General features: G+C 44.1%; 1 protein-coding gene across 8 annotated transcripts in view; it reads left to right on the top strand.

The window, feature by feature from the left end:
- The first annotated feature begins 1,044 nt into the window (after positions 1-1,044).
- Positions 1,045-19,782, top strand: part of FBXW10B (F-box and WD repeat domain containing 10B) — a 43,203-nt gene continuing 24,465 nt past the window's right edge. For 4 of the 8 annotated variants that reach the window (XM_074018624.1, XM_065532797.2, XM_065532796.2 and 1 more), the window contains exons 1-7: positions 1,045-1,740; positions 5,246-5,410; positions 6,397-6,597; positions 6,690-6,817; positions 7,613-7,735; positions 12,720-12,829; positions 15,317-15,517. In XM_074018624.1, coding sequence (XP_073874725.1) covers positions 1,236-1,740; positions 5,246-5,410; positions 6,397-6,597; positions 6,690-6,817; positions 7,613-7,735; positions 12,720-12,829; positions 15,317-15,517 — 1,433 coding nt within the window. In that variant the 5' untranslated portion in view covers positions 1,045-1,235. Of the gene's footprint in view, positions 1,741-5,245; positions 5,411-6,396; positions 6,598-6,689; positions 6,818-7,612; positions 7,847-12,719; positions 12,830-15,316; positions 15,518-19,782 lie in introns of those variants that run through there. The other 4 variants (XM_074018625.1, XM_065532798.2, XM_074018627.1 and 1 more) reach the window with 3 other exon arrangements.

Genomic DNA, 19,782 nt, shown 5'->3' with positions numbered 1-19,782 from the left:
TAGCTTGCAGCACTTCTTAGGGTAATGTGCCCACCTTACAGATCCAAAGAGTCTGCTTCGGGCGTCCCTTCTCTTTGCCACCCTCCTTTGTCTGGCCTTCCCGATTAATTAAATATTAATCTACTCACATCTTTTCTCCAGATTCCTCTTCAGACAGAAGAGGTTGAGCTGTGAGAACTGATCTCATTCTTAACCTGATTCCTATTCCTCCCATTCTGACCCTAGTATGTGACTACCATCGCCAACCAAATCCCAGCGATGGATTCCATTACCTTTCTCTGGTTATGCCTGGTCTTCCAACATGGGCATTAGAAAGCAAACAATATTGCAAACCTTTTGGTTTTATCTAGGGTAATAATGCTTTAGTAACAGTAACAATAACAACAACAACTGATCTCGGATATTTAATGCAATCCTAGAAGGTAGTTATCATTTTTATTACCCGCCTTTATCTTCTCCATCCTCATAACTATGATGGAGACACTGAGGCTCAGAGAGGACAGGTTGCTTGCTAAGACCATATAGCTCCTAAGTACCAGAGTCAATGTTTGAACCTAGTCTTGCCTGAAATAGGAGAATTATCTCAGCATGACTTTGAAACTCTTTCTGTCAGTTGCCCAATATGTTTTGCCTGGGCACTTTGACAATGGTGAGATTTCTGGTTAGTATTCTGAAGCAGTTAAATAACTTAAATTTATATTAAACATTTCTGGTTTTACTTTGATGATGACTTAAGAAAATGAATATAAACATATTTAGTATCATTGGGATAGCCACCTTGTAACTGAACAGATATAAACATAAGAAGTTTGCATCTTATTTTATATTCATGAATATTCAGAAGCCATATATAACAGTAATTAAAGCACAATACCAGTAATAGTCCACATATTACTTAAATTTGGCTAACAGTATTCTTGTTGTCCTAGAAATGAGATGACCAGCTCTTTCAGAATATACAGCAACTGCCTCCACATAAAGCAGTACCAGGTTTAGGAGATTTACGGTAAAGCCATGTTTCCAAGGAGGTCTGTACAAAAAGCCAGACTTCTACCGGCAGTTTCTGAGAGAGAGACGCTTTCCATCCATGGCAGCCATTTACTTTTGCTCTGGGAGACGTCTGTAATTGAAAAGGCACAACTGGGGTATTTATTCATTTCTCCTGTTCCTCTAGTGTTCGGTGGTGTTGCCGCTGCAAGTGGGCAGGGCTAAAATGAGCTGGTTATCTCAGGATCATGGAAAACCTGGAATCAACGCTCAAGAATGCCCCCTATTTTCATTGTGAGAAGGGAACCGATTCCATCCCTCTATGCCAGAAGTGTGAGACGTGTGTCTTAGCCTGGAAGATCTTCTCTACCAAAGAGTGGTTCTGCAGGATCAGTGACATATCACAGAGGAGGTTTCTAGTTAGCATTCTGAAGCAGTTAAATAGCTTGTATTTGTTACACTATTTCCAGAATATCCTTCAGACCACACAGGGAAAGGATTTCATCTATAACAGGTCCCGGATCGACCTGAGCAAGAAAGAGCGGAAAGTTGTGAAGTCCTTCTTGAACCAAATGTTGGATAAAACAGTAGAACAGAAGATGAAGGAGATCTTGTACTGGTTTGGGAACAGCACCCACTGGACCAAGGCGAATTATACTCTCTTACTGCTGCAGATGTGCAACCCCAAATTACTGCTCACTGCTGCCAATGTGATCAGAGTCCTGTTTCTGAGAGAGCAGAACAATATCTCAGGTAAACAAGGCCACAGGCAAAGACCAGAGGGCCCCCAAAAACCGGAAGGCAAGACTTCAGAAATCTGTAGGGAACTGCAGTTGTAGACAACATAGGTAGACAGAGATTGCACAGAATGCAGCATAGGTTTTTTTGAACTGACACCTTGTCCTGACACCCGATCCTGTTTACCAAAGGAGAAATGACTGAATGTAACTTCCTTCTTGAAAATGATCAATGCAGGAGGAAGTACACAACTTTTAACTGACAAGCATTTATCATGGATTTCTGCATCTCATAGGCCCAGAAATGACTGGCCCCTGCCTCTGACCCCTTAATGCTGGTGCCATTCCTGCTTTAGGGATTGGACTGGGCTTGAGAGGGTTGTAAAGGGGAAGCTATTGTTTTGCTTTTCAGCTACGCTGCACAGAAACCAGACCAAGAAGTCAAAACTTATGGCTTTTTTTTTTTTTTCATTCACTCTACCATGCTCCTTGCTTATCCATGAAATCAAACCTTAAAGTAGAGTTTCTCCAAGGCTGGAGATAGCTTAAGGGCCAAATAAGTCTGGGGTGGTAGTTCTCCAGCTGTGGCTTGTATCAGGATCTCCAGCAGGACCTGTTAAAACAAGCTCCTCCCCCAGAAGTTTGGACTCAGCAGGTCTGAGGTGGGCCCAGGATTCTGTATTTCTTTTCTTTTCTTTTTTCTTTTTTTTTTTTTTTGAGATGAAATCTCGCTCTGTTACCCAGACTGGAGTGCAGTGGCGCAATCTTGGCTTACTGCAACTTCCACCTGCTGGGTTCAAGCAATTCTCCTCCCTCAGCCTCCCAAGCAGCTGGGACTACAGGTGCGTGCCACCATGCCTGGCTGATTTTTTGGTATTTTTTAGTAGAGATGGGGTTTCACCATGCTGGCCCTGCTGGTCTTGAACTCCTGACCTTGTGCTCCACCTTCCTCGGCCTCCCAAAGTGCTGGGATTACAGGCGTGAGCCACTGCACCCAATCAGGGATTCTGTATTTCTATCAAGTTTCCAGCTAGTGCTGATGTTGCTGGTCTGGGGATCTCTCTTTGAGAATCACAGGCCTAGGGTGTTAGAGAATCCTGGAAGTGTTTGGCCAGCTAGTTCAGGGAAGCAGAAGAAACAATAAGGGTGGTGTCTGTTTTGCTTTGCTATAAAGGAATGACTGAGGCTGAGTAATTGATAAGGAAATTTATAAGCAATTTATAAGGAAATGAGTTTTATTTGGCTTGCAGTTCTGCAGACTGTACCAGAAGCATGGCACCAGCATCTCTTTCTGGTGAGGGCTTCAGGAAGCTTCCACTCATGGTGGAATGTAAGGGAAATCAACGTATAATGCGGCAAGAGAAGAAGTAAGAGAGGGGGAGGGGTGTCAGTTTATGTTAAACAGCCGGCTCTTTCTTGAACTATATTAATAGAGCAAGAACTCACTCATTACTGTGGGAAGGGCACCAAGCCATTCATGAGAGATCTGCCCCAAACCCAAAAACCTCCCATCAGGTCTCACTTCCAATATTGGGGGTCACATTTCAACATGAGATTTGGAGGGGACAAATATCCCAACTGTATCAGGAGGCAAGAGAATTGAGCTTTGGAGGGGTCCGGGAGTGGAAGGGTCCAGCGTGGGGAAGCTCAGATTTAAGCAAGGGTGGGAGAAAGCTGGGAGGGGGTGGTCACATGGAGGCATTTTGGAGTTTTAGCTCTTGAAGGTGTGTAATTCCTGTCACCAATGAGACCTGAGAGGTGGTCATATTTGTAGACTAGTGGAATCCAAAAGAATTTTAAAGCTGGATGGCCTAGGACGCAGTTAGATCACAAAATATGTCACTTGATTTATTTGGCTTGTCAGGGGTATAAAAGAATGATAATATAGAATGAAGACACAGTGAATCCCAGGGTATCAAAAACAGTAAGTTAGATTGGAGATCAACCGACTGGTTGATCCTTAATAGTTACATAAGAAGACCAAAGTCCAGGTCATCTGAATGACTTCACTTAGGTCACCCACCATGTGGACTGAAAACCAGGATCCCCTCCTGAGCCTTTTCCACTCTGCAGTGCTGCCAGCAGCAGAGGGCCTGGCTTGTATGCACAGATGCAATGCTCTGCGGTGCTCTTCCAAAAGTTTCATCACGCACCATAGAAATGGGCTATTTACATTGGAGTTGTGTAAGTCCTATTACAGGTTGTGGCAACCTTCTTTTTTGTTTTTGTTTGTTTGTTTTTTTGAGATGTAGTCTCACTCTGTCGCCCAGGCTGGCCTGATCTTGGCTCACTGCTGCAAGCTCCACCGCCCGGGTTCACGCCATTCTCCTGCCTCAGCCTCCCAAGTAGCTGGGACTACAGGCGCCCGCCACCATGCCCGGCTAATTTTTTTTGTATTTTTAGTAGAGACGGGGTTTCACCGTGTTAGCCAGGATGGTCTCGATCGCCTGACCTCGTGATCCGCCCACCTCAGCCTCCCAGCATGCTGGGATTACAAGCGTGAGCCACCGCGCCTGGCCAACAACCTTCTCTTTTCTTAGAGCAGATTCTCTCTTAAAAAATTAAATGTTCTGGCCGGGCATGGTGGCTTACCCTTGCAATCCCAGCACTTTGGGAGGCCAAGGTGGGCGGATCACCTGAGATCAGGAGTTCAAGACCAGCCTGGCCAACATGGCAAAACCCCATCTCTACTAAAAATGCAAAAAATAGCCAGTTGTCATGCGCTTGTAATCCCAGCTACTTGGGAGGCTGAGGCAGGAGAATCACTTGAACCCGGGAGGTGGAGGTTACAGTGATCCAAGACCATGCCATTGCACTCCACCCTGGGCAATAAGAGCAAAACTCCGTCTCAAAAAACAAAAACAAACCAAAAAAAAAGATTAAATGTTCTAATTTGACTCGAGGGTGGTTATTTCTATCATGGAAGAAAATTCATCTTGAGCTTCCAAAGAACATTCCCTGTTGCAATTCCGGACCTCGACTCTCTCTCTCCTTGTGTAAACAGCTCAAGATAGTTTACATTGGAAGTACGCTGAAACACTAACAGGAAGCTTTCTGAGATTTTTGCATAGAAGTTTGCAGGCCCCAAATAAAAACAGACATAACTGCTCTGGTCCGTTCTGTACATCTTTAAAAGAAGGGAGAATCACGCCTGTAATCCTAGCACTTTGGGAGGCCAAGGCAGGCAGATCACGAGGTCAGGAGATTAAGACCATCCTGGCTAACACAGTGAAACTCCGTCTCTACTAAAAATACAAAAAATTAGCCAGGCGTGGTGGCGGGCGCCTGTAGTCCCAGCTACTCGGGAGGCTGAGGCAGGAGAATGGTGTAACCCAGGAGGTGGAGCTTGAAGTGAGCTGCATTCGTGCCACTGCACTCCTGCCTGGGCGACAGAGTGAGACTCCATCTCAAAAAAAAAAAAAAAAAAGGAAGCAAGAAAAAATGAAAAAGTTTCTCTCCACCTCATTTTCCTCAACACACCTGCTTCAAGAGCAACCTTGTCTTGGTCTTTTGTTTTTCAGGGCTCAATCAAGACATCACAGATGTGTGTTTTTCCCCCGAGAAAGATGACAGCTCCAAGTCTGTGACCTCACAAGTCTATTGGACAGCCAAAACTCAGCACACATCCCTTCCTTTGTCCAAAGCCCCAGAAAATGAACACTTACTTGGGGCAGCTTCTAACCCTGGTAAGTCAACTTTCAACAAGAAAGCCAATATGAAACCAATGTGAGATTGGGAACTGGAGGGGCTGGCAGGGTGATGGCATCTGGGGATGGCAGATTTGAGGAACTCACATTCATTTAGCATCTACAATGTGCGGGGCTCTTTGACATTTACTTCCCCATCTAATTCTCACAGCTGGTAAGGGGAGGAGCAAGGATTGAAATTGATAAGTATGGCCCCCAAACCCATATTTTCACCTCTCCACTGCGGTGTCCACAAGACACATCTGAAAATAGAAATCAGAAAGGAGACTATCAATGGTTTCCTTTGGAGTCTTTCTCTGCTCCGGGCCACACTCCATCATCTAGTCCCTGGGCTCTGGCACGGTGGCCGGCTCTAGAATTAAACCCACCAATGGCTATTTTTGCAGTATTGGATTCGATCTTGAGGAGGGAATAAAATTAATGGGGAATTTGGTTCCCCACCTCAAGGCACTCCTAAGTTGGGTTTTGAAGCAAGACATATACATGAAATATCATAGGAAACACAATATCGTAGGAAATACAAGGCATAGATTCTAAAACACTTATATGGAGAATTTCAAATTTCAAAAGTATATAGAACAGTATGATAACCACCCACCCACATAGCACTGGCTTCAACAATTATCAACATTTTACCAATTTTATCCATTCATTTCCCCCCCTTTCTTAAATTGTTTAAAATTTTTTCTTGTTGGAGTATTTTTAAGAAAATTCCAGGCACAATGTCATTTCAGACTCTGATACTCTAGACTTCTCCTTGGGCTGAAAAACTTGAAAAGTACATGTATATTTGGGTCAAAAGGTTCTATTCTCATGTGGCAGAAGAGATGACAAAAATCTAGTGGCCTAAGGGTAGACTCTGAGGAGGTTTATTTTGTGGGAGAGCTTTTGGTGAGGACTTCTTCTTGGCCTGGAGTTTCTACAGAGCCAACTCAACCATATACCTTTCTCTGGCTTCACTCTAGAGGAACCATGGAGGAATTCACTCCAGTGTATTTCTGAAATGAATAGGCTGTTTTCTGAAAAAGGAGGCATAACCAAGCCAGGGTACGATCCCTGCAATCTATTGGTTGACCTGGATGACCTCAGAGACCTGTCTTCTGGGTTCAGCAAATACCGAGACTTCATCCGTTACCTGCCCATCCACCTCTCCAAGTACATTCTAAGTATGCTGGGGTGTTTGAGGGGATTTCCCAGACACCTCCCATCTTGGCCCAGTTCTGGGGTTTCTGGGTCCATCTTTTTTTTTTTTTTCCAGGAATGCTGGATAGACACACCCTGAACAAGTGTGCCTCTGTGAGCCAGCACTGGGCCGCCATGGCTCAACAGGTCAAGATGGACTTGTCAGCGCACAGCTTCATTCAGAACCAGATTGTCTTCATGCAGGTACTTCCTGCAAGTCTGAAAGGGGAATGTCTGAGACCAGCTTCATTTTTGTGTTGAGGCTGATCTGACTGTGGACCTTTTGTAAACCCTTAGCTGGCCTCCTGCTCTACATTTGTGGCCTTTTAGGCTTCATGGGTCTTTTCTTTTTGGTCCAAACTCCTGTTGACGACTGAGTACTCTCTCGTGGTCAGTGCATCTCACAAGGACCATAAGGATAGAGACCACTCAGGAGCAGAGAGGCAGAGCCTTTCCAACACCTCACAAAGCAGAGAACCCCCAGTCCCCAGGGAGTAATATCGCAGCTTACGCAGCAAGAAAGCCATAAATGTGTTTCTGCATCAGCCTCATATGGAACACAGATGTTTATGAGGCCGCAAAGTATTTTTTTTAAGTTAAAACGCAATTTTCCCCAATGGTAATCTTCTCCAGCATTTTTACTTCTCCGTTTCTTGCCAGAAGTCTCACCCTAAACCATGGATTTTGGTAACTTGATTTTTTTTCCCAGCAGAGAGGACAGAGGATGAGAAGCAGCAGCTATGGTGAGGCTGGCGACAGTCTGACCATCTTTGCTGGTCCCCCTGTGGCATTTGGTGTTTATTTTTCTCCTCCATTCGATCTGCACACACTGCCAGGGGAACTAGCCAGAACTGGGCCCGCCTGCCGCCGCCAGGGCTTACGCATCCTTCAGATTTTGCCAAGAACTAGTTTTTCCCTTCTTCTTGCAGAGTCGGAGCCAAGAGTAGCCATTTTCTGTTTTTATTTTATTTTTATTTTTATTTTTTTGTCTTTTTCCAGGGGTCCTACACAAGAGGAATTGATCCTAATTATGCCAATAAGGTTTCTATCCCAGTTCCTAAAATGGTAGATGACGGGAAGCGCATGCGTGTGAAACATCCGAAGTGGAAGCTGAGGACGAAGGTGGGTTCCAACGGCATCTGGGGCAAGTAACTGTGAACGTCTCATTCTAATTGGCCATTGAAGGCTGAAGTCCAGACTCAGCCCTGGAGTGAGGACAGAGGATCATGGCAGGTAACACTCCTTAAGGAAGACCAGAGTTCTGTGTTGCTACTGACTTACAAGATACTTCCTCTTCTTTTTTTTTTTTTTTCTTGAGACAGTTTCACTCTGTTGCCCAGGCTGGAGTGCAGTGGCGTGATCTCGACTCACTGCAAGCTCCGCCTCCTGGGTTTGCGCCATTCTCCTGCCTCAGCCTCCCATGTAGCTGGGACTACAGGTGCCCATCACCACCCGTGGCTAATTTTTTTGTATTCTTAGTAGAGACGGGGTTTCACCGTGTTAACCAGGATGGTCTCGATATCCTGACCTCGTGATCAACCCGCCTCAGCCTCCCAAAGTGCTGGGATTACAGGTGTGAGCCACCACGCGCAGCTGACACTTCCTCTTCTTAAGCCTTGTTTTACTCATCTGTTGGATGGGTGGATTGATCTGGTTGTCCTCTCAGGGTTCTTCCTTACTTCAAAGCCCATGGCCGTGTTCTGTGTCCATGGCACCAGGTCATTTGGTGGCCGGTTCAGAGGCCAGGAGCAACTCCATGAGCCCATGCCTCTGGAGGCTCCAGCATCTGCTGCTCAGGAATTCGAGGAGGACCCGAGGGGAGGGCCAGGGCTGGTTCCAGAATGCCTGGGGCCTAGATGAATTCGGCTCCCTCATCTCTCACTTCCAGGTTCATTCTGGCTCTAGGATGGAAGGAGAGAGTTAATTAAATGTAGCCCTCTCCACTAGTTCGTGGGCAACAATGAAGAGTGAACGGAAGACTCTTCGAGCTCTTTGCTTTGCCTATCAAGGCATGGTTGATATTCCTAAAACCATTAGATTTCTGCCCCCTCTTCCCTGCTTAAAGTCCATTTTGAAGTCTATTCGATTGGCCCCAAAAGGATAGTTAATAAGGGATGGTTTGACTGCCGCTTCCCAGAAGGAAGCTATGTTAAATTAGAATTTGAGAAACAGAAGCATCCAGAGAGAGCATCTAGTTCATATGACCTGGAGGGACCAGGCAGGTGACACAAAGGAGGAGGCGGGTGGTGTGGGCAGTAGCAGACGGTGTGGCTGTCATGGGCTGGACAGTTCACCTGCATCTGAAGGGCCAGCTGCTGCTCAGTTCTGGCTAATTATTGTCTTGAGGCCCCTGACCTGTTAGACCATCTAAGCCTTAGAAGATAGAAATCTGACATATTATGTGAAATCTCTTGCTTTTATTAAATGCTGGCAACCAGTTAAAAGCAGTTTTAAAAACTACATGTGCCAAAGAAAACACATTTCTGGGCCGGGTGCTGTGGCTCACGCTTGTAATCCCAGCACTTTGGGAGGCCGAGGTGGGCGGATCACAAGGTCAAGAGTTTGAGACCAGCCTGGCCAACATAGTGAAACCCCGTCTCTACTAAAAATTACAAAACATTAGCCGGGCTTGGTGGCAGGCGCCTGTAGTCCCAGCTACTTGGGAGACTGAGGCAGGAGAATGGCATGAACGAGGGAGGTGGAGCTTGCAGTGAGCTGAGATCGCGCCACTGCACTCCAGCCTGGATGACAGAGTGAGATTCTGTCTCAAAAAAAAAGGAAAACACATTTCTGGATTTCATTTGACCTGCAGTTATTCATTTCTGAGCTGGTCTCTTCACCCATTTTGTAGATAAAGAAACTGAGGCGCAGAGAAGTCAAGCTCTCCCAGCCAGCTGAGTCAAAGAGGCATTAATTTGAACATGGACCTGCTTTTGTTTTCAAGTCTGTTGCTCTTTTATGTATAACACAAACAACACCCTTCTTCCTTGGGTGATGCAGTCAGTAATGGCCCAACAGAAAGACTACCCAGCCAGTGTTTGACATTCTAGGAATGTATTGACAGAATTGGAGCACCGTCATCTCAGATGAACACCGTCACTTTAAGTTCCAGGTCCCTTTCTAGTCTCATGCGTTTCAAGGAAATCACTTCTCTTCTAACTACAAGCAGCCAGAAAGAGCAGACAGTAAAACACAGATAAGACATCTCGGGCACAGAGGGAGGTGGGGGGAAAGTCTCTTGGGTAACTGCCGGACTTCACCCTCATACAATGGGCCCCAGTAAAACAGTGGGCCATAATAAGCACATTCCTTTCCCTTCAAGTGCACTAAGATAGGGAAGCTAAATCAGACTCGGGGGGTATGTCCGCAGCTGCAGAAAGATGTATGGGGACAGACACACAACTCTCCCTCCCAGATAAGCACAACAAAGAGACACAAAAGCAGTCCGAACATCTGATAAACTCTCCCACCCTGAATCCTTAGAAACTCTTAGTCTCTAAGAGAGTGTGGCTTCTGACCTAACTCGCTCAGAATTCCCTCCCAGATTTGAAATAAACCTGCTGACTGTCAAGCCACCCTTCGTGTTTCTCTCCTCTTTCTTTAATTCTTACATGTATAGTTTAAGAAAAGGGGCCAGGTGCAGTGACTCATGCCTGTAATCCCAGCACTTTGGGAGGCTGAGACAGGCCGATCACCTGAGGTCAGGAGTTCAAGACCAGCCTGGCCAACATGATGAAACCCTGTCTCTACTAAAAATATAAAAAATTAGCCAGGCATGGTGGTACATGCCTGTAATCCCAGCCACTTGGGAGGCTGAGACAGGAGAATCGCTTGTACTCAGGAGACGGAGGTTGCAGTGAACTGAGATTGCGCCACTGTACCCCAGCCTGGGCAAGACAGCGAGACTCCATCTCAAAAAAAAAAAAAAAAACAAAAAAAACAAAAACAGAGAGAGAGAGAAAAGGGAGAGAAGCAGGTGAAGCAGCATGGAGAACACATTAATAGCAAGACTAAGCAGTTATAGAGTCTTCTAGGAAAAGTGGAGGTGAGTGCTTCTCAGGGTGGTGAGTAATAGCATGAGTGTAAACTGTGTGCCAGGCACAATGCTTGTAGCTCTGCATGCAGCATTTACTTGACTTTACCATAGATCGAGGAGATGTCGTTGTTCCCAGCTTATGGATGTGGAAATGAAGGATATGCTGTGAGAAAGTGCCCAAGGTCTCATAGCTGGGCAGTAGCAGAGCTGGAATTTAAACTCAGGTCTTTTCCCTCCCAATGACTCCACCATGTGGCTTCTTGGGCTCACAAAACTTAGGAGATGAGCAAAGGCCAATGAATTCCCCCTGGGTTGGGAGAATCCAGGGCAGCATCATTTAATTCAGGCTGGGATATGGAAAGCTCCCTGGACCCTGGAGGGGAGGCAGGTTGGCAGATTCTTCCGGGCAGAAACTTCTTGGTGGACATTGCTACATGGTTAAAGATTAAGGAGAGGGAGCAGAGGAAAGAGGGCATCTGAAAAAGAGTCTAAAGGCATGGAGCAGAAGGCTAAGGTTTGGAAGGAGACTTCAGAGATGTCCCCAAGAGGACTCTCAGGTGGAAACATGATGCTGTGTTCTTCTTTGCCTTCAAGATAAATATATTCTGCTTTTTCTTTCCTGCTAGTCTAATGGGACTGTAATTTCTGGATATTTGAGGATAGAATATGGCAGGGAATATAAATGGAACTGAGAATCTAGTTCAGTCATCTATGCCAGAATTTAGCATGTCTGGAATGCCATACCTGCTCAGAAGGTATGTGATAGAGGAAGAAAGGAGGGAGCAAGAATGAAGGCAGGCAGGAAGGAAATAAAAGAAAGACTGGGAAGCAAACAAAAGCACCCCTGTCAAGACTTGATAAAATTGATTTCCTTTCCCTGAGTCCCAGATACCTTATCTGTAAAATAATGAGAACATTTTGTGGGGCAAGTGATCTACCTTGTAAGGCAGCTGCAAGGACAAATTAAGGTTGCAGATGTATGAAAACTTTGAAATGCAAATGCAGGTGGGGCGTGGTGGCTCAAGCCTGTAATCCTCGCACTTTGGGAGGCCGAGGCAGGCAGACCACCTGAGGTCAGGAGTTCGAGACCAGCCTGGCCAACATGGTGAAACCCCGTCTCTACTAAAAATACAAAAACTAGCCAGGCGTGATGGCGCATGCCTGTAATCCCCCCTCCTTAGCAGGTTGAGGCAGGAGAATTGCTTGAACCCGGGAGGCAGACGTTGCAGTGAGCCAAGATCGCGCCATTGCACTCCAGCCTGGGTGAGAAAAGCAAAACTGTCTTAAAAAAAAAAATGCGGCCAGGCGTGGTGGCTCACGCCTGTAATCCCAGCACTTTGGGAGGCCGAGGCGGGCAGATCACAAGGTCAAGAGATCGAGACCATCCTGGCCAACATGGTGAAACCCTGTCTCTACTGAAAATACAAAAATTAGCTGGGCATGGTGGCGCATGCTTGTAGTCCCAGCTACTCTGGAGGCTCAGGCAGGAGAATCGCTTGAATCCAGGAGGTGGAGGTTGCAGTGAGCTGAGATCGCACCACTGCATTCCAGCCTGGCGACACAGCGAGACTCCGTCTAAAAAAAAAAAAAAAAAAAAAGCACATGCATAGCATGTATAGCAGTAATTTCACATGTGGCTTAAAATCCCTGAGTGTGCTTTGTACTATCAGGTAGATGTAATATACACATGACATTCCGACTTCTGTGAAATGGTCAGTCAAAGGGCACCTGTGACTTTACGTTGTGAGGATACCCTTTGTGAGCTCATTTTTGAAAAAGTTGTGTTATTGGTGACATTTGGAATTTAGCCTTGAAAGTTCATGGAATCAGGGCACATGGAAAATCAAAGAGGTGAAACAAAAATTAAGAACCTTGACCCAACACTTTTTAACTCACGGTTTCCTTTGGTGCTTGCTCACCGGCTGCTCCCTTCTCTGCAGAGAAGCAGCCTCAGCCTTCAGAGGAAGAATCTGTGAGCCCTGTGCCCTTGCCAGGGAGACCCTAGGGGCTCTGGGACTGTGGGTATTTGAAGTTACCACTGAGATTTAACTTCAAATATTCCCTTGTTAGAATGAGTACAACCTGTGGACTGCATACCAGAACCAGGAAACGCAGCAGGTCCTAATGGAGGAGAGAAATATTTTCTGTGGAACCTACAATGTTCGCATTCTCTCTGACACGTAGGTACTGGGTTCAGAATCTGGGTCTCTAGGGACGCTTGAGTTATCCATACTGACACTTGGGATTTCCCTGACCTTTGTGTACATGGAAAGGCAAGCTCTCCTCACCTCAAGCTCCAGCCCTAAACTTGCACGTGATCTCATGAAGACAATAGCTGCTTCATTTTGCACCATTCTTGGCAGTGGGTAAAGGATATTTTCCCTTTATAAATTTTGGGTATGCTGACCAACAACCTTTTGCACAAGTCACACATAAAATCTTTATTTTTTGAAATCTCTTTATTTTGTTATATTAATTTTAGAAACAATATACAGTTATTGGAAAAAGTCTTCTAAATGCCAGAAAATGTATAGAGAAAGGCAAAGTTTTCCTGTAGTCTATCACCTAGCAATAACCACCATTAATATTGATGTCTAGCCTTCTAGAATTCTTTTCTTTGCATACTTAGCACAAATTTAAATAGCGGTGGTGTTATATTACACATATTTCTGTAACCCAGCCTAGCAAAGTACTATAGATATCTTCCCATGGTAAATATGACAGTCGTATTTATAATTGCATACTCTGACATCATTTCAATATGCCGAGAGAAGAAGGTTCTTTAATAATCAACTTTCTGCCATATTTGGGCCTAGGACTTCACTTTATATTCACAAGGTTTTGCAGAGTCCACCTCTACTTTATTTTTGGCCATGAATCTTATTAACAAATTGCATCTTGACAACAGAACAGTCAGTATGAGGAAGACAGAGAAGATAAGATAGGGGAAAGGCAAAGTCAAGTTTTTATGGATAGTATGGTGATAACTGTTCTTTAGAAGAGATGGAGGCCGGGCGCGGTGGCTCAAGCCTGTAATCCCAGCACTTTGGGAGGCCGAGACGGGCGGATCACGAGCTCAGGAGATCGAGACCATCCTGGCTAACACGGTGAAACCCCGTCTCTACTAAAAAATACAAAAAACTAGCCGGGCGCGGTGGCGGGCGCCTGCAGTCCCAACTACTCGGGAGGCTGAGGCAGGAGAATGGTGTGAACCCGGGAGGCGGAGCTTGCAGTGAGCTGAGATCCGGCCACTGCACTCCAGCCTGGGCGGCAGAGCGAGACTCCGTCTCAAAAAAAAAAAAAAAAAAAAAAAAAAAAAAGAAGAGATGGTGACTCGTTGAACTCTAGTTATGAATAAGGGCAAAAATATCAAGAATTGCTCCTTATAATATATGTGTGTACATATACATATATATACACACATATACACATATGTACATGTATGTATATTAAAAAGTATATATACACACACATACACATATGTACATGTATATATATAAAAAAAGTATATATACACACACACACACATATATATTTTAAAGAACAGTTATCACCATACTATCTGTATTTCTTTTTTCAGAGTGAACCTCATTCTGTCGTCCAGGCTGGCGTGCAGTGGTGCAATCTTGGTTCATTTTAACCTCCACCTCCTGGGCTCAAGCGATTCTCCTGCCTTAGTCTCCCAAGTAGCTAGGACTATAGGCACATGCCACCACGCCTGGCTAATTTCTGAATTTTTTTGTAGAGATGGGGTTTCATTCTCTGGTTAGGTTGGCCTCAAAGCTCCTCGTATACATCCCTGTTTGTTGGAATGATCCTTCTCTACTCTGCAGTCCTAGTGTCATTAATAATAGTGTCCCCAGTTTGGGTGTGGTGGATCATGCCTGTAATCCCAGAACTTTGGGAGGCTGAAGTAGGAGAATTGCTTGAGGCCAAGAGTTGGAGTTTACAGGGAGTTATTATTGCGCCCCTGTACTCCAGCCTGGGTGACAGAGCAAGACCTTGTCTCTAAAAATAAATAAATAGTGTCCCCTTTCACAATAAAAATCTCTCAGTTTGGACAATACATTATTTGGTCATCCTGTTCATACTTTACCTATTTGCTAATAATCCTGTGATTGAAACATTATTTCAACTCACCTAGTTTTATGGGACAATAAGCTCATTATAAGTAAGGTCCTTATCTGATAATTCTTTATATTTCCTGTGATATCTGCTAGCACAGGACTTTGAACCTAACGTATGCTCACTGGATATTGACTAAGGGAAAAAATAAAAGAAAAGAAATATAGTGTGCAGAGGACTTCCCAACTGTGTTCCTCTGATGTTTTCCAAGAAAAAAGGTTTCCATGATCAGTTAAATTTGGGCAATGCCACATACTCCATTCTCTCTCTCGGGGATTTAGCATACATTTACAGAATTTTTTTAAAAATTGCCTTTTGTCTTTAGTTTTTAAATTTGACAGAAATGGATTTTTGTCATGTATGAGAGTGGGGATCCCTCAGGGCCTGTTAATTCTCGACCTTGCCTTCTGCTGCCTCCCTTGTTGAAAGGCCCTGATTTTTTCTTTACACCACTGCTGTAGGCGAAAGTCAGGGGGCTAAGTCAGTCCCAGGAAGGACACAGACTCTTCTTTCATGGATAATCCTTTTCCCCTGGCACTCAGGTGGGATCAAAAAAGAGTCATCCACTATTCCGGGGGAGATCTGATAGCTGTGTCATCTAATCGAAAGATCCATCTTCTGGACATCATACAAGGAAAAGTGATACCCGTTGAATTCCGAGGCCATGCTGGGAGTGTCCGGGCCCTCTTCCTATGTGAGGAGGAAAATTTTCTCCTAAGCGGGAGCTATGACCTAAGTATCAGGTGAGGAGTCCAAAGGCATCATGATCCCCATCCCACCTAAGGCCTAGAGGCAGCTCATGGAAGAAGTGGGCATGCTTTTTTCTTTTTATATTTAACAGTTATCCTAGAAGATACTGACTTCTAGAATAGCTTCAGCTTATTATTTTGGCAAGGAAAAAGTCAGGAATGTATATAATGCTTAAAATTTGAATGATAGATTTATAACAGTTATCAGATATATTTTCTAATTGATGAGTGCAAGTCAGAAAAATTTTCTTTATTAGCATTCTTAGATGAAGAAATAATTTACCTTTGTTCTTACAGATTCTTTCAGGGACCATGGCTTTTTATGGGTATGAGACAGACTATAGAGGCAAAATAGTGTTTTAAAAATGCATATGTATGTATATTTTTAAATAGTATAACAAACACTCATGCATCCATTACTCAGGCCAAGAAATCAGATATCACCATTTCCTAACCCTCTCACTGTGCCTTTCTCTTCTTGCTTCTTCCTGCCAACCAGAGGTAATGTTATCCTAATTTTATACTAATTATTCCCTTGCATTTCTTTGTCATTTTTGCTTCCTTCTTGTATATCTCCAAAAGTATTAATTACTTTTGCCTGTTTTTGAACTCAACATAAAAGGAATCATATTTTTAAAATTTGTTGGTACTTCATTCTTACATGGAACTATATTTTTGAGATTCACCTATATGATGTAGGTGGCAGTAATTAACTTATTTCACTGAGATACAGTATTACATTTTATGATTGTATCATAACTCATGTGTTTGTTTTTCTGTTGGTGGACATTTGCATTCTTTCTAGTTTTTTGTTTGTTTGTTTTTTGAGACGGAATCTCGCCCTGGTCGCCCAGGCTGGAGTGCAGTGGCACGATCTAGGCTCACTGCAAGCTCCGCCTCCCGGGTTCATGCCATTCTCCTGCCTCAGCCTCCCAAGTAGCTGGGACTACAGGCACCTGCCACCACGCACGGCTAATTTTTTTTGTATTTTTTAGTAGAGACGGGGTTTCACCATGTTAACCAGGATGGTCTCGATCTCCTGACCTCGTGATCCACCTGCCTCGGCCTCTCAAAGTGCTGGGATTACAGGCGTGAGCCACCATGCCCGGCTCTTGTTTCTAGTTTTTCATTATTTCACAGAATGCTGCCAGAGACGGGTCTTGGATGTGTCCCCTGATGCCCATGTGCACGAGTGTTTTAAAGGTATATTCTTAGCATGGGAATTTCTAGGAAGGAGTACTAAACTGCTTTCCAATGTGGTTGTATTAATTTACATTCCCATTGGCAGCATATGAGAATATCTCTTATGTATTCTCACAAACACTTAATATTGTCAGTCTAACAGTTTTGTCAATCTGATGGATATTAAATAAAACCCACTGTGTTTTATTGGGGTTTAAATTTTAACTTTTCTGATTATTAATGAAGTTGAGCACCTTTTCATATGTGTATTAGGGTCTCCAGAGAAACAGAACCAATAGAATGTATATATACATACGAGATTTATTATAAAGTATTGACTTGTGTGATAAAGGCGGCTGGCAAGTCCAAAATCTGGGGGCTGGAGACCCAGCAGAGCCAACAGTGCAGATGAAGCCCAAAGGCTGTCTGCCAGAGAATTCCCTCTCACCAGGACTATCTATTAACTTTGTTCACAGTATCTACATGAATTTTGTTGAACAAAAATTCTCAATATGGGCCGGGCGCGATAGCTCACGCCTGTAATCCCAGCACTTTGGGAGGCCCAGGCGGGCGGATCATCTGAGGTCGGGAGTTTGAGACCAGCTTGACCAACATGGAGAAACCCCATCTCTTCTAAAAATACAAAATTAGCCGGGCATGGTGGCACATGTCTGTAATCCCAGCTACTCAGGAAGTCTGAGGCAGGAGAATTGCTTGAACCTGGGAGGTGCCACTGCACTCCAACCTGGGCAACAAGAGCGAAACTCGGTCTCAAAAAAAAAACAAAAAACAAAAAACAATATGAATGTAATAAAACATCAGTTTATCAGGTTTTTTCCCCTTCATTTTTGTGATTCTTCCCTCTTCCGGGTCACAGAGATATTTTCTAATATTTTCTTTTACCAACATTACGGTTTTATCTTTTGCATTCAGTTTTTTAATCTATTTGCAATTCAACCTTATATGTGGCGTTAGGTAGGGTTTCCATTTCATTTATTTGTATTTAAATAAAGTCAGCAGTCTCTCCCCGACAGCAACTACTATATAACCTGCCACTTCCTCCACTGATTTTTTTTTTTTTTTTTTTTTTTTTTTTTTTTTTTTGAGACGGAGTCTCGCTCTGTCACCCAGGCTGGAGTGCAGTGGCCGGATCTCAGCTCACTGCAAGCTCCGCCTCCCGGGTTCACGCCATTCTCCTGCCTCAGCCTCCCGAGTAGCTGGGACTACAGGCGCCTGCCACCTCGCCCGGCTAAATTTTTGTATTTTTAGTAGAGACGGGGTTTCACTGTGTTACCCAGGATGGTCTCGATCTCCTGACCTCGTGATCCGCCCTTCTCGGCCTCCCAGAGTGCTGGGATTACAGGCTTGAGCCACCGCGCTTTATCACATGGAAATTTCCCGTATGTGCATGAGAATGTCCCGGAGCTCTCTGATCTAGTCCATTGTCTGTTTTTCTGTTTTTAATCAAAATCCCCCTTCTTGAAAATTGTTTGTTTTATTTTTAGGTATGCATTTAGAGAATGTTTTAAAATGTGATGGGGAGGGAAATTCTACTTTTCACTTTTCTTTCTTTTTTTTTTTTTTTTTTTTTTGAGATGGAGTCTAGCTGTGTCGCCCAGGCTGGAGTGCAGTGGCGCCATCTCGGCTCACTGCAAGCTCCGCCTCCCGGGTTCACGCCATTCTCCTGCCTCAGCCTCCTGAGTAGCTGCGACTACAGGCACCCACCACCACGCCCGGCTGATTTCTTGTATTTTTAGTAGAGACAGGGTTTCACCGTGCTAGCCAGGATGGCTCAATCTCCTGACCTCGTGATTTGCCTGCCTTGGCCTCCCAGAGTGCTGGGATTACAGGCGTGAGCCACTGCACCCGGTCTCACTTTTCTTTTTTATGTAACAGCTATAGTATGTAAGTTTTGAGTTTTTGGAGTAAGTTGATCAACCTTCAATAAAACCTAACGACTTTTTATTGGGATTGCATTGAATTTATAGATTAGTTTGGTAAACACACTCAATTAAATAATCTGTGTTCTTAGAGCCTTAAAGTTTTTTTCATAAAAGTCCTGTGTATTTTTACTTAATGCCTGTAAACGTTATAATTTTGTTACTGTTGTGAACGGTATCTTAATTTTGCTTATATTTTCAAATTAGTTATTGCTGGCATAGAGAAATGCAATTGATTTTTGTAAATTGATCTTGTGTGTGGCATCCTTGCCAAACTGTCTTATTAGTTCTAAAAGCATGTATGTTTAATAATTGGTTTTTCTATGTAGACAATCTTATCAACTGCAAATGACTATATGTATATATTTTGTTGTTGTTGTTGTTGTTTTTTGAGATAAAGTCTCACTCTGTTACCAGACTGGAGTGCTGTGGCGCGAGATCTCGGCTCACTGCAACCTCCAACTCCCTGATTCAAACAATTCTCCTGCCTCAGCCTCCCGAGTATCTGGGACTACAGGCACATGCCACCATGCTTGGCTAATTTTTTTTTTGTATTTTAGTAGAGACGGGGGTTTCACTATGTTGGCCAGGATGGTCTCGATCTCCTGACCTCATGATCTGCCCACCTCAGCCTACCAAAGTGCTGGAATTACAGGCATGAGCCACCGCGCCCAGTCAACAATATGTTATCTTCTTTTCTAACGCCTATACCACCTTTTGTTTTTCTTTCCTTCTAACTTTGCCTAGGCCTTCCAGTGCTGTGGCAGGCAGTAGCAGTGAGAGTGCGCATCTTCATCTTGTTCCCCTTCTGGAAGGGAATACATCTACAATTTCTCCACTGAGCATAATATTTACTGTTATGACTTTGGCTTATATCTTTTACTAAATCCAGAAAGTTCTTTCTATTCCTATTTTTCTAAAAGTATTTATCAAATACCTTTTCTTGCATAAATTTAGAAAACCAACCTGAAGACATAAACCACCATACTGCTAGAAACAGAAATTCAAAACATGCTTTCTTTCAGAGCACTGTGCCATCATTCAATGCACTGTGGCTGCATTGGAGGCTCTGAGAAACTGGTAAGGCATTGGTAAGGCTGCAAGACCCTTGGGAATATTAGAAGAAAAAGCTGAACA

This window comes from Macaca fascicularis, chromosome 16, assembly GCF_037993035.2.
Source record: "Macaca fascicularis isolate 582-1 chromosome 16, T2T-MFA8v1.1".
Classification (NCBI taxonomy): domain Eukaryota; kingdom Metazoa; phylum Chordata; class Mammalia; order Primates; family Cercopithecidae; genus Macaca; species Macaca fascicularis.
Note: the sequence above shows the minus strand (reverse complement) of the source record. Positions and strands in the feature narration are given on the sequence as shown.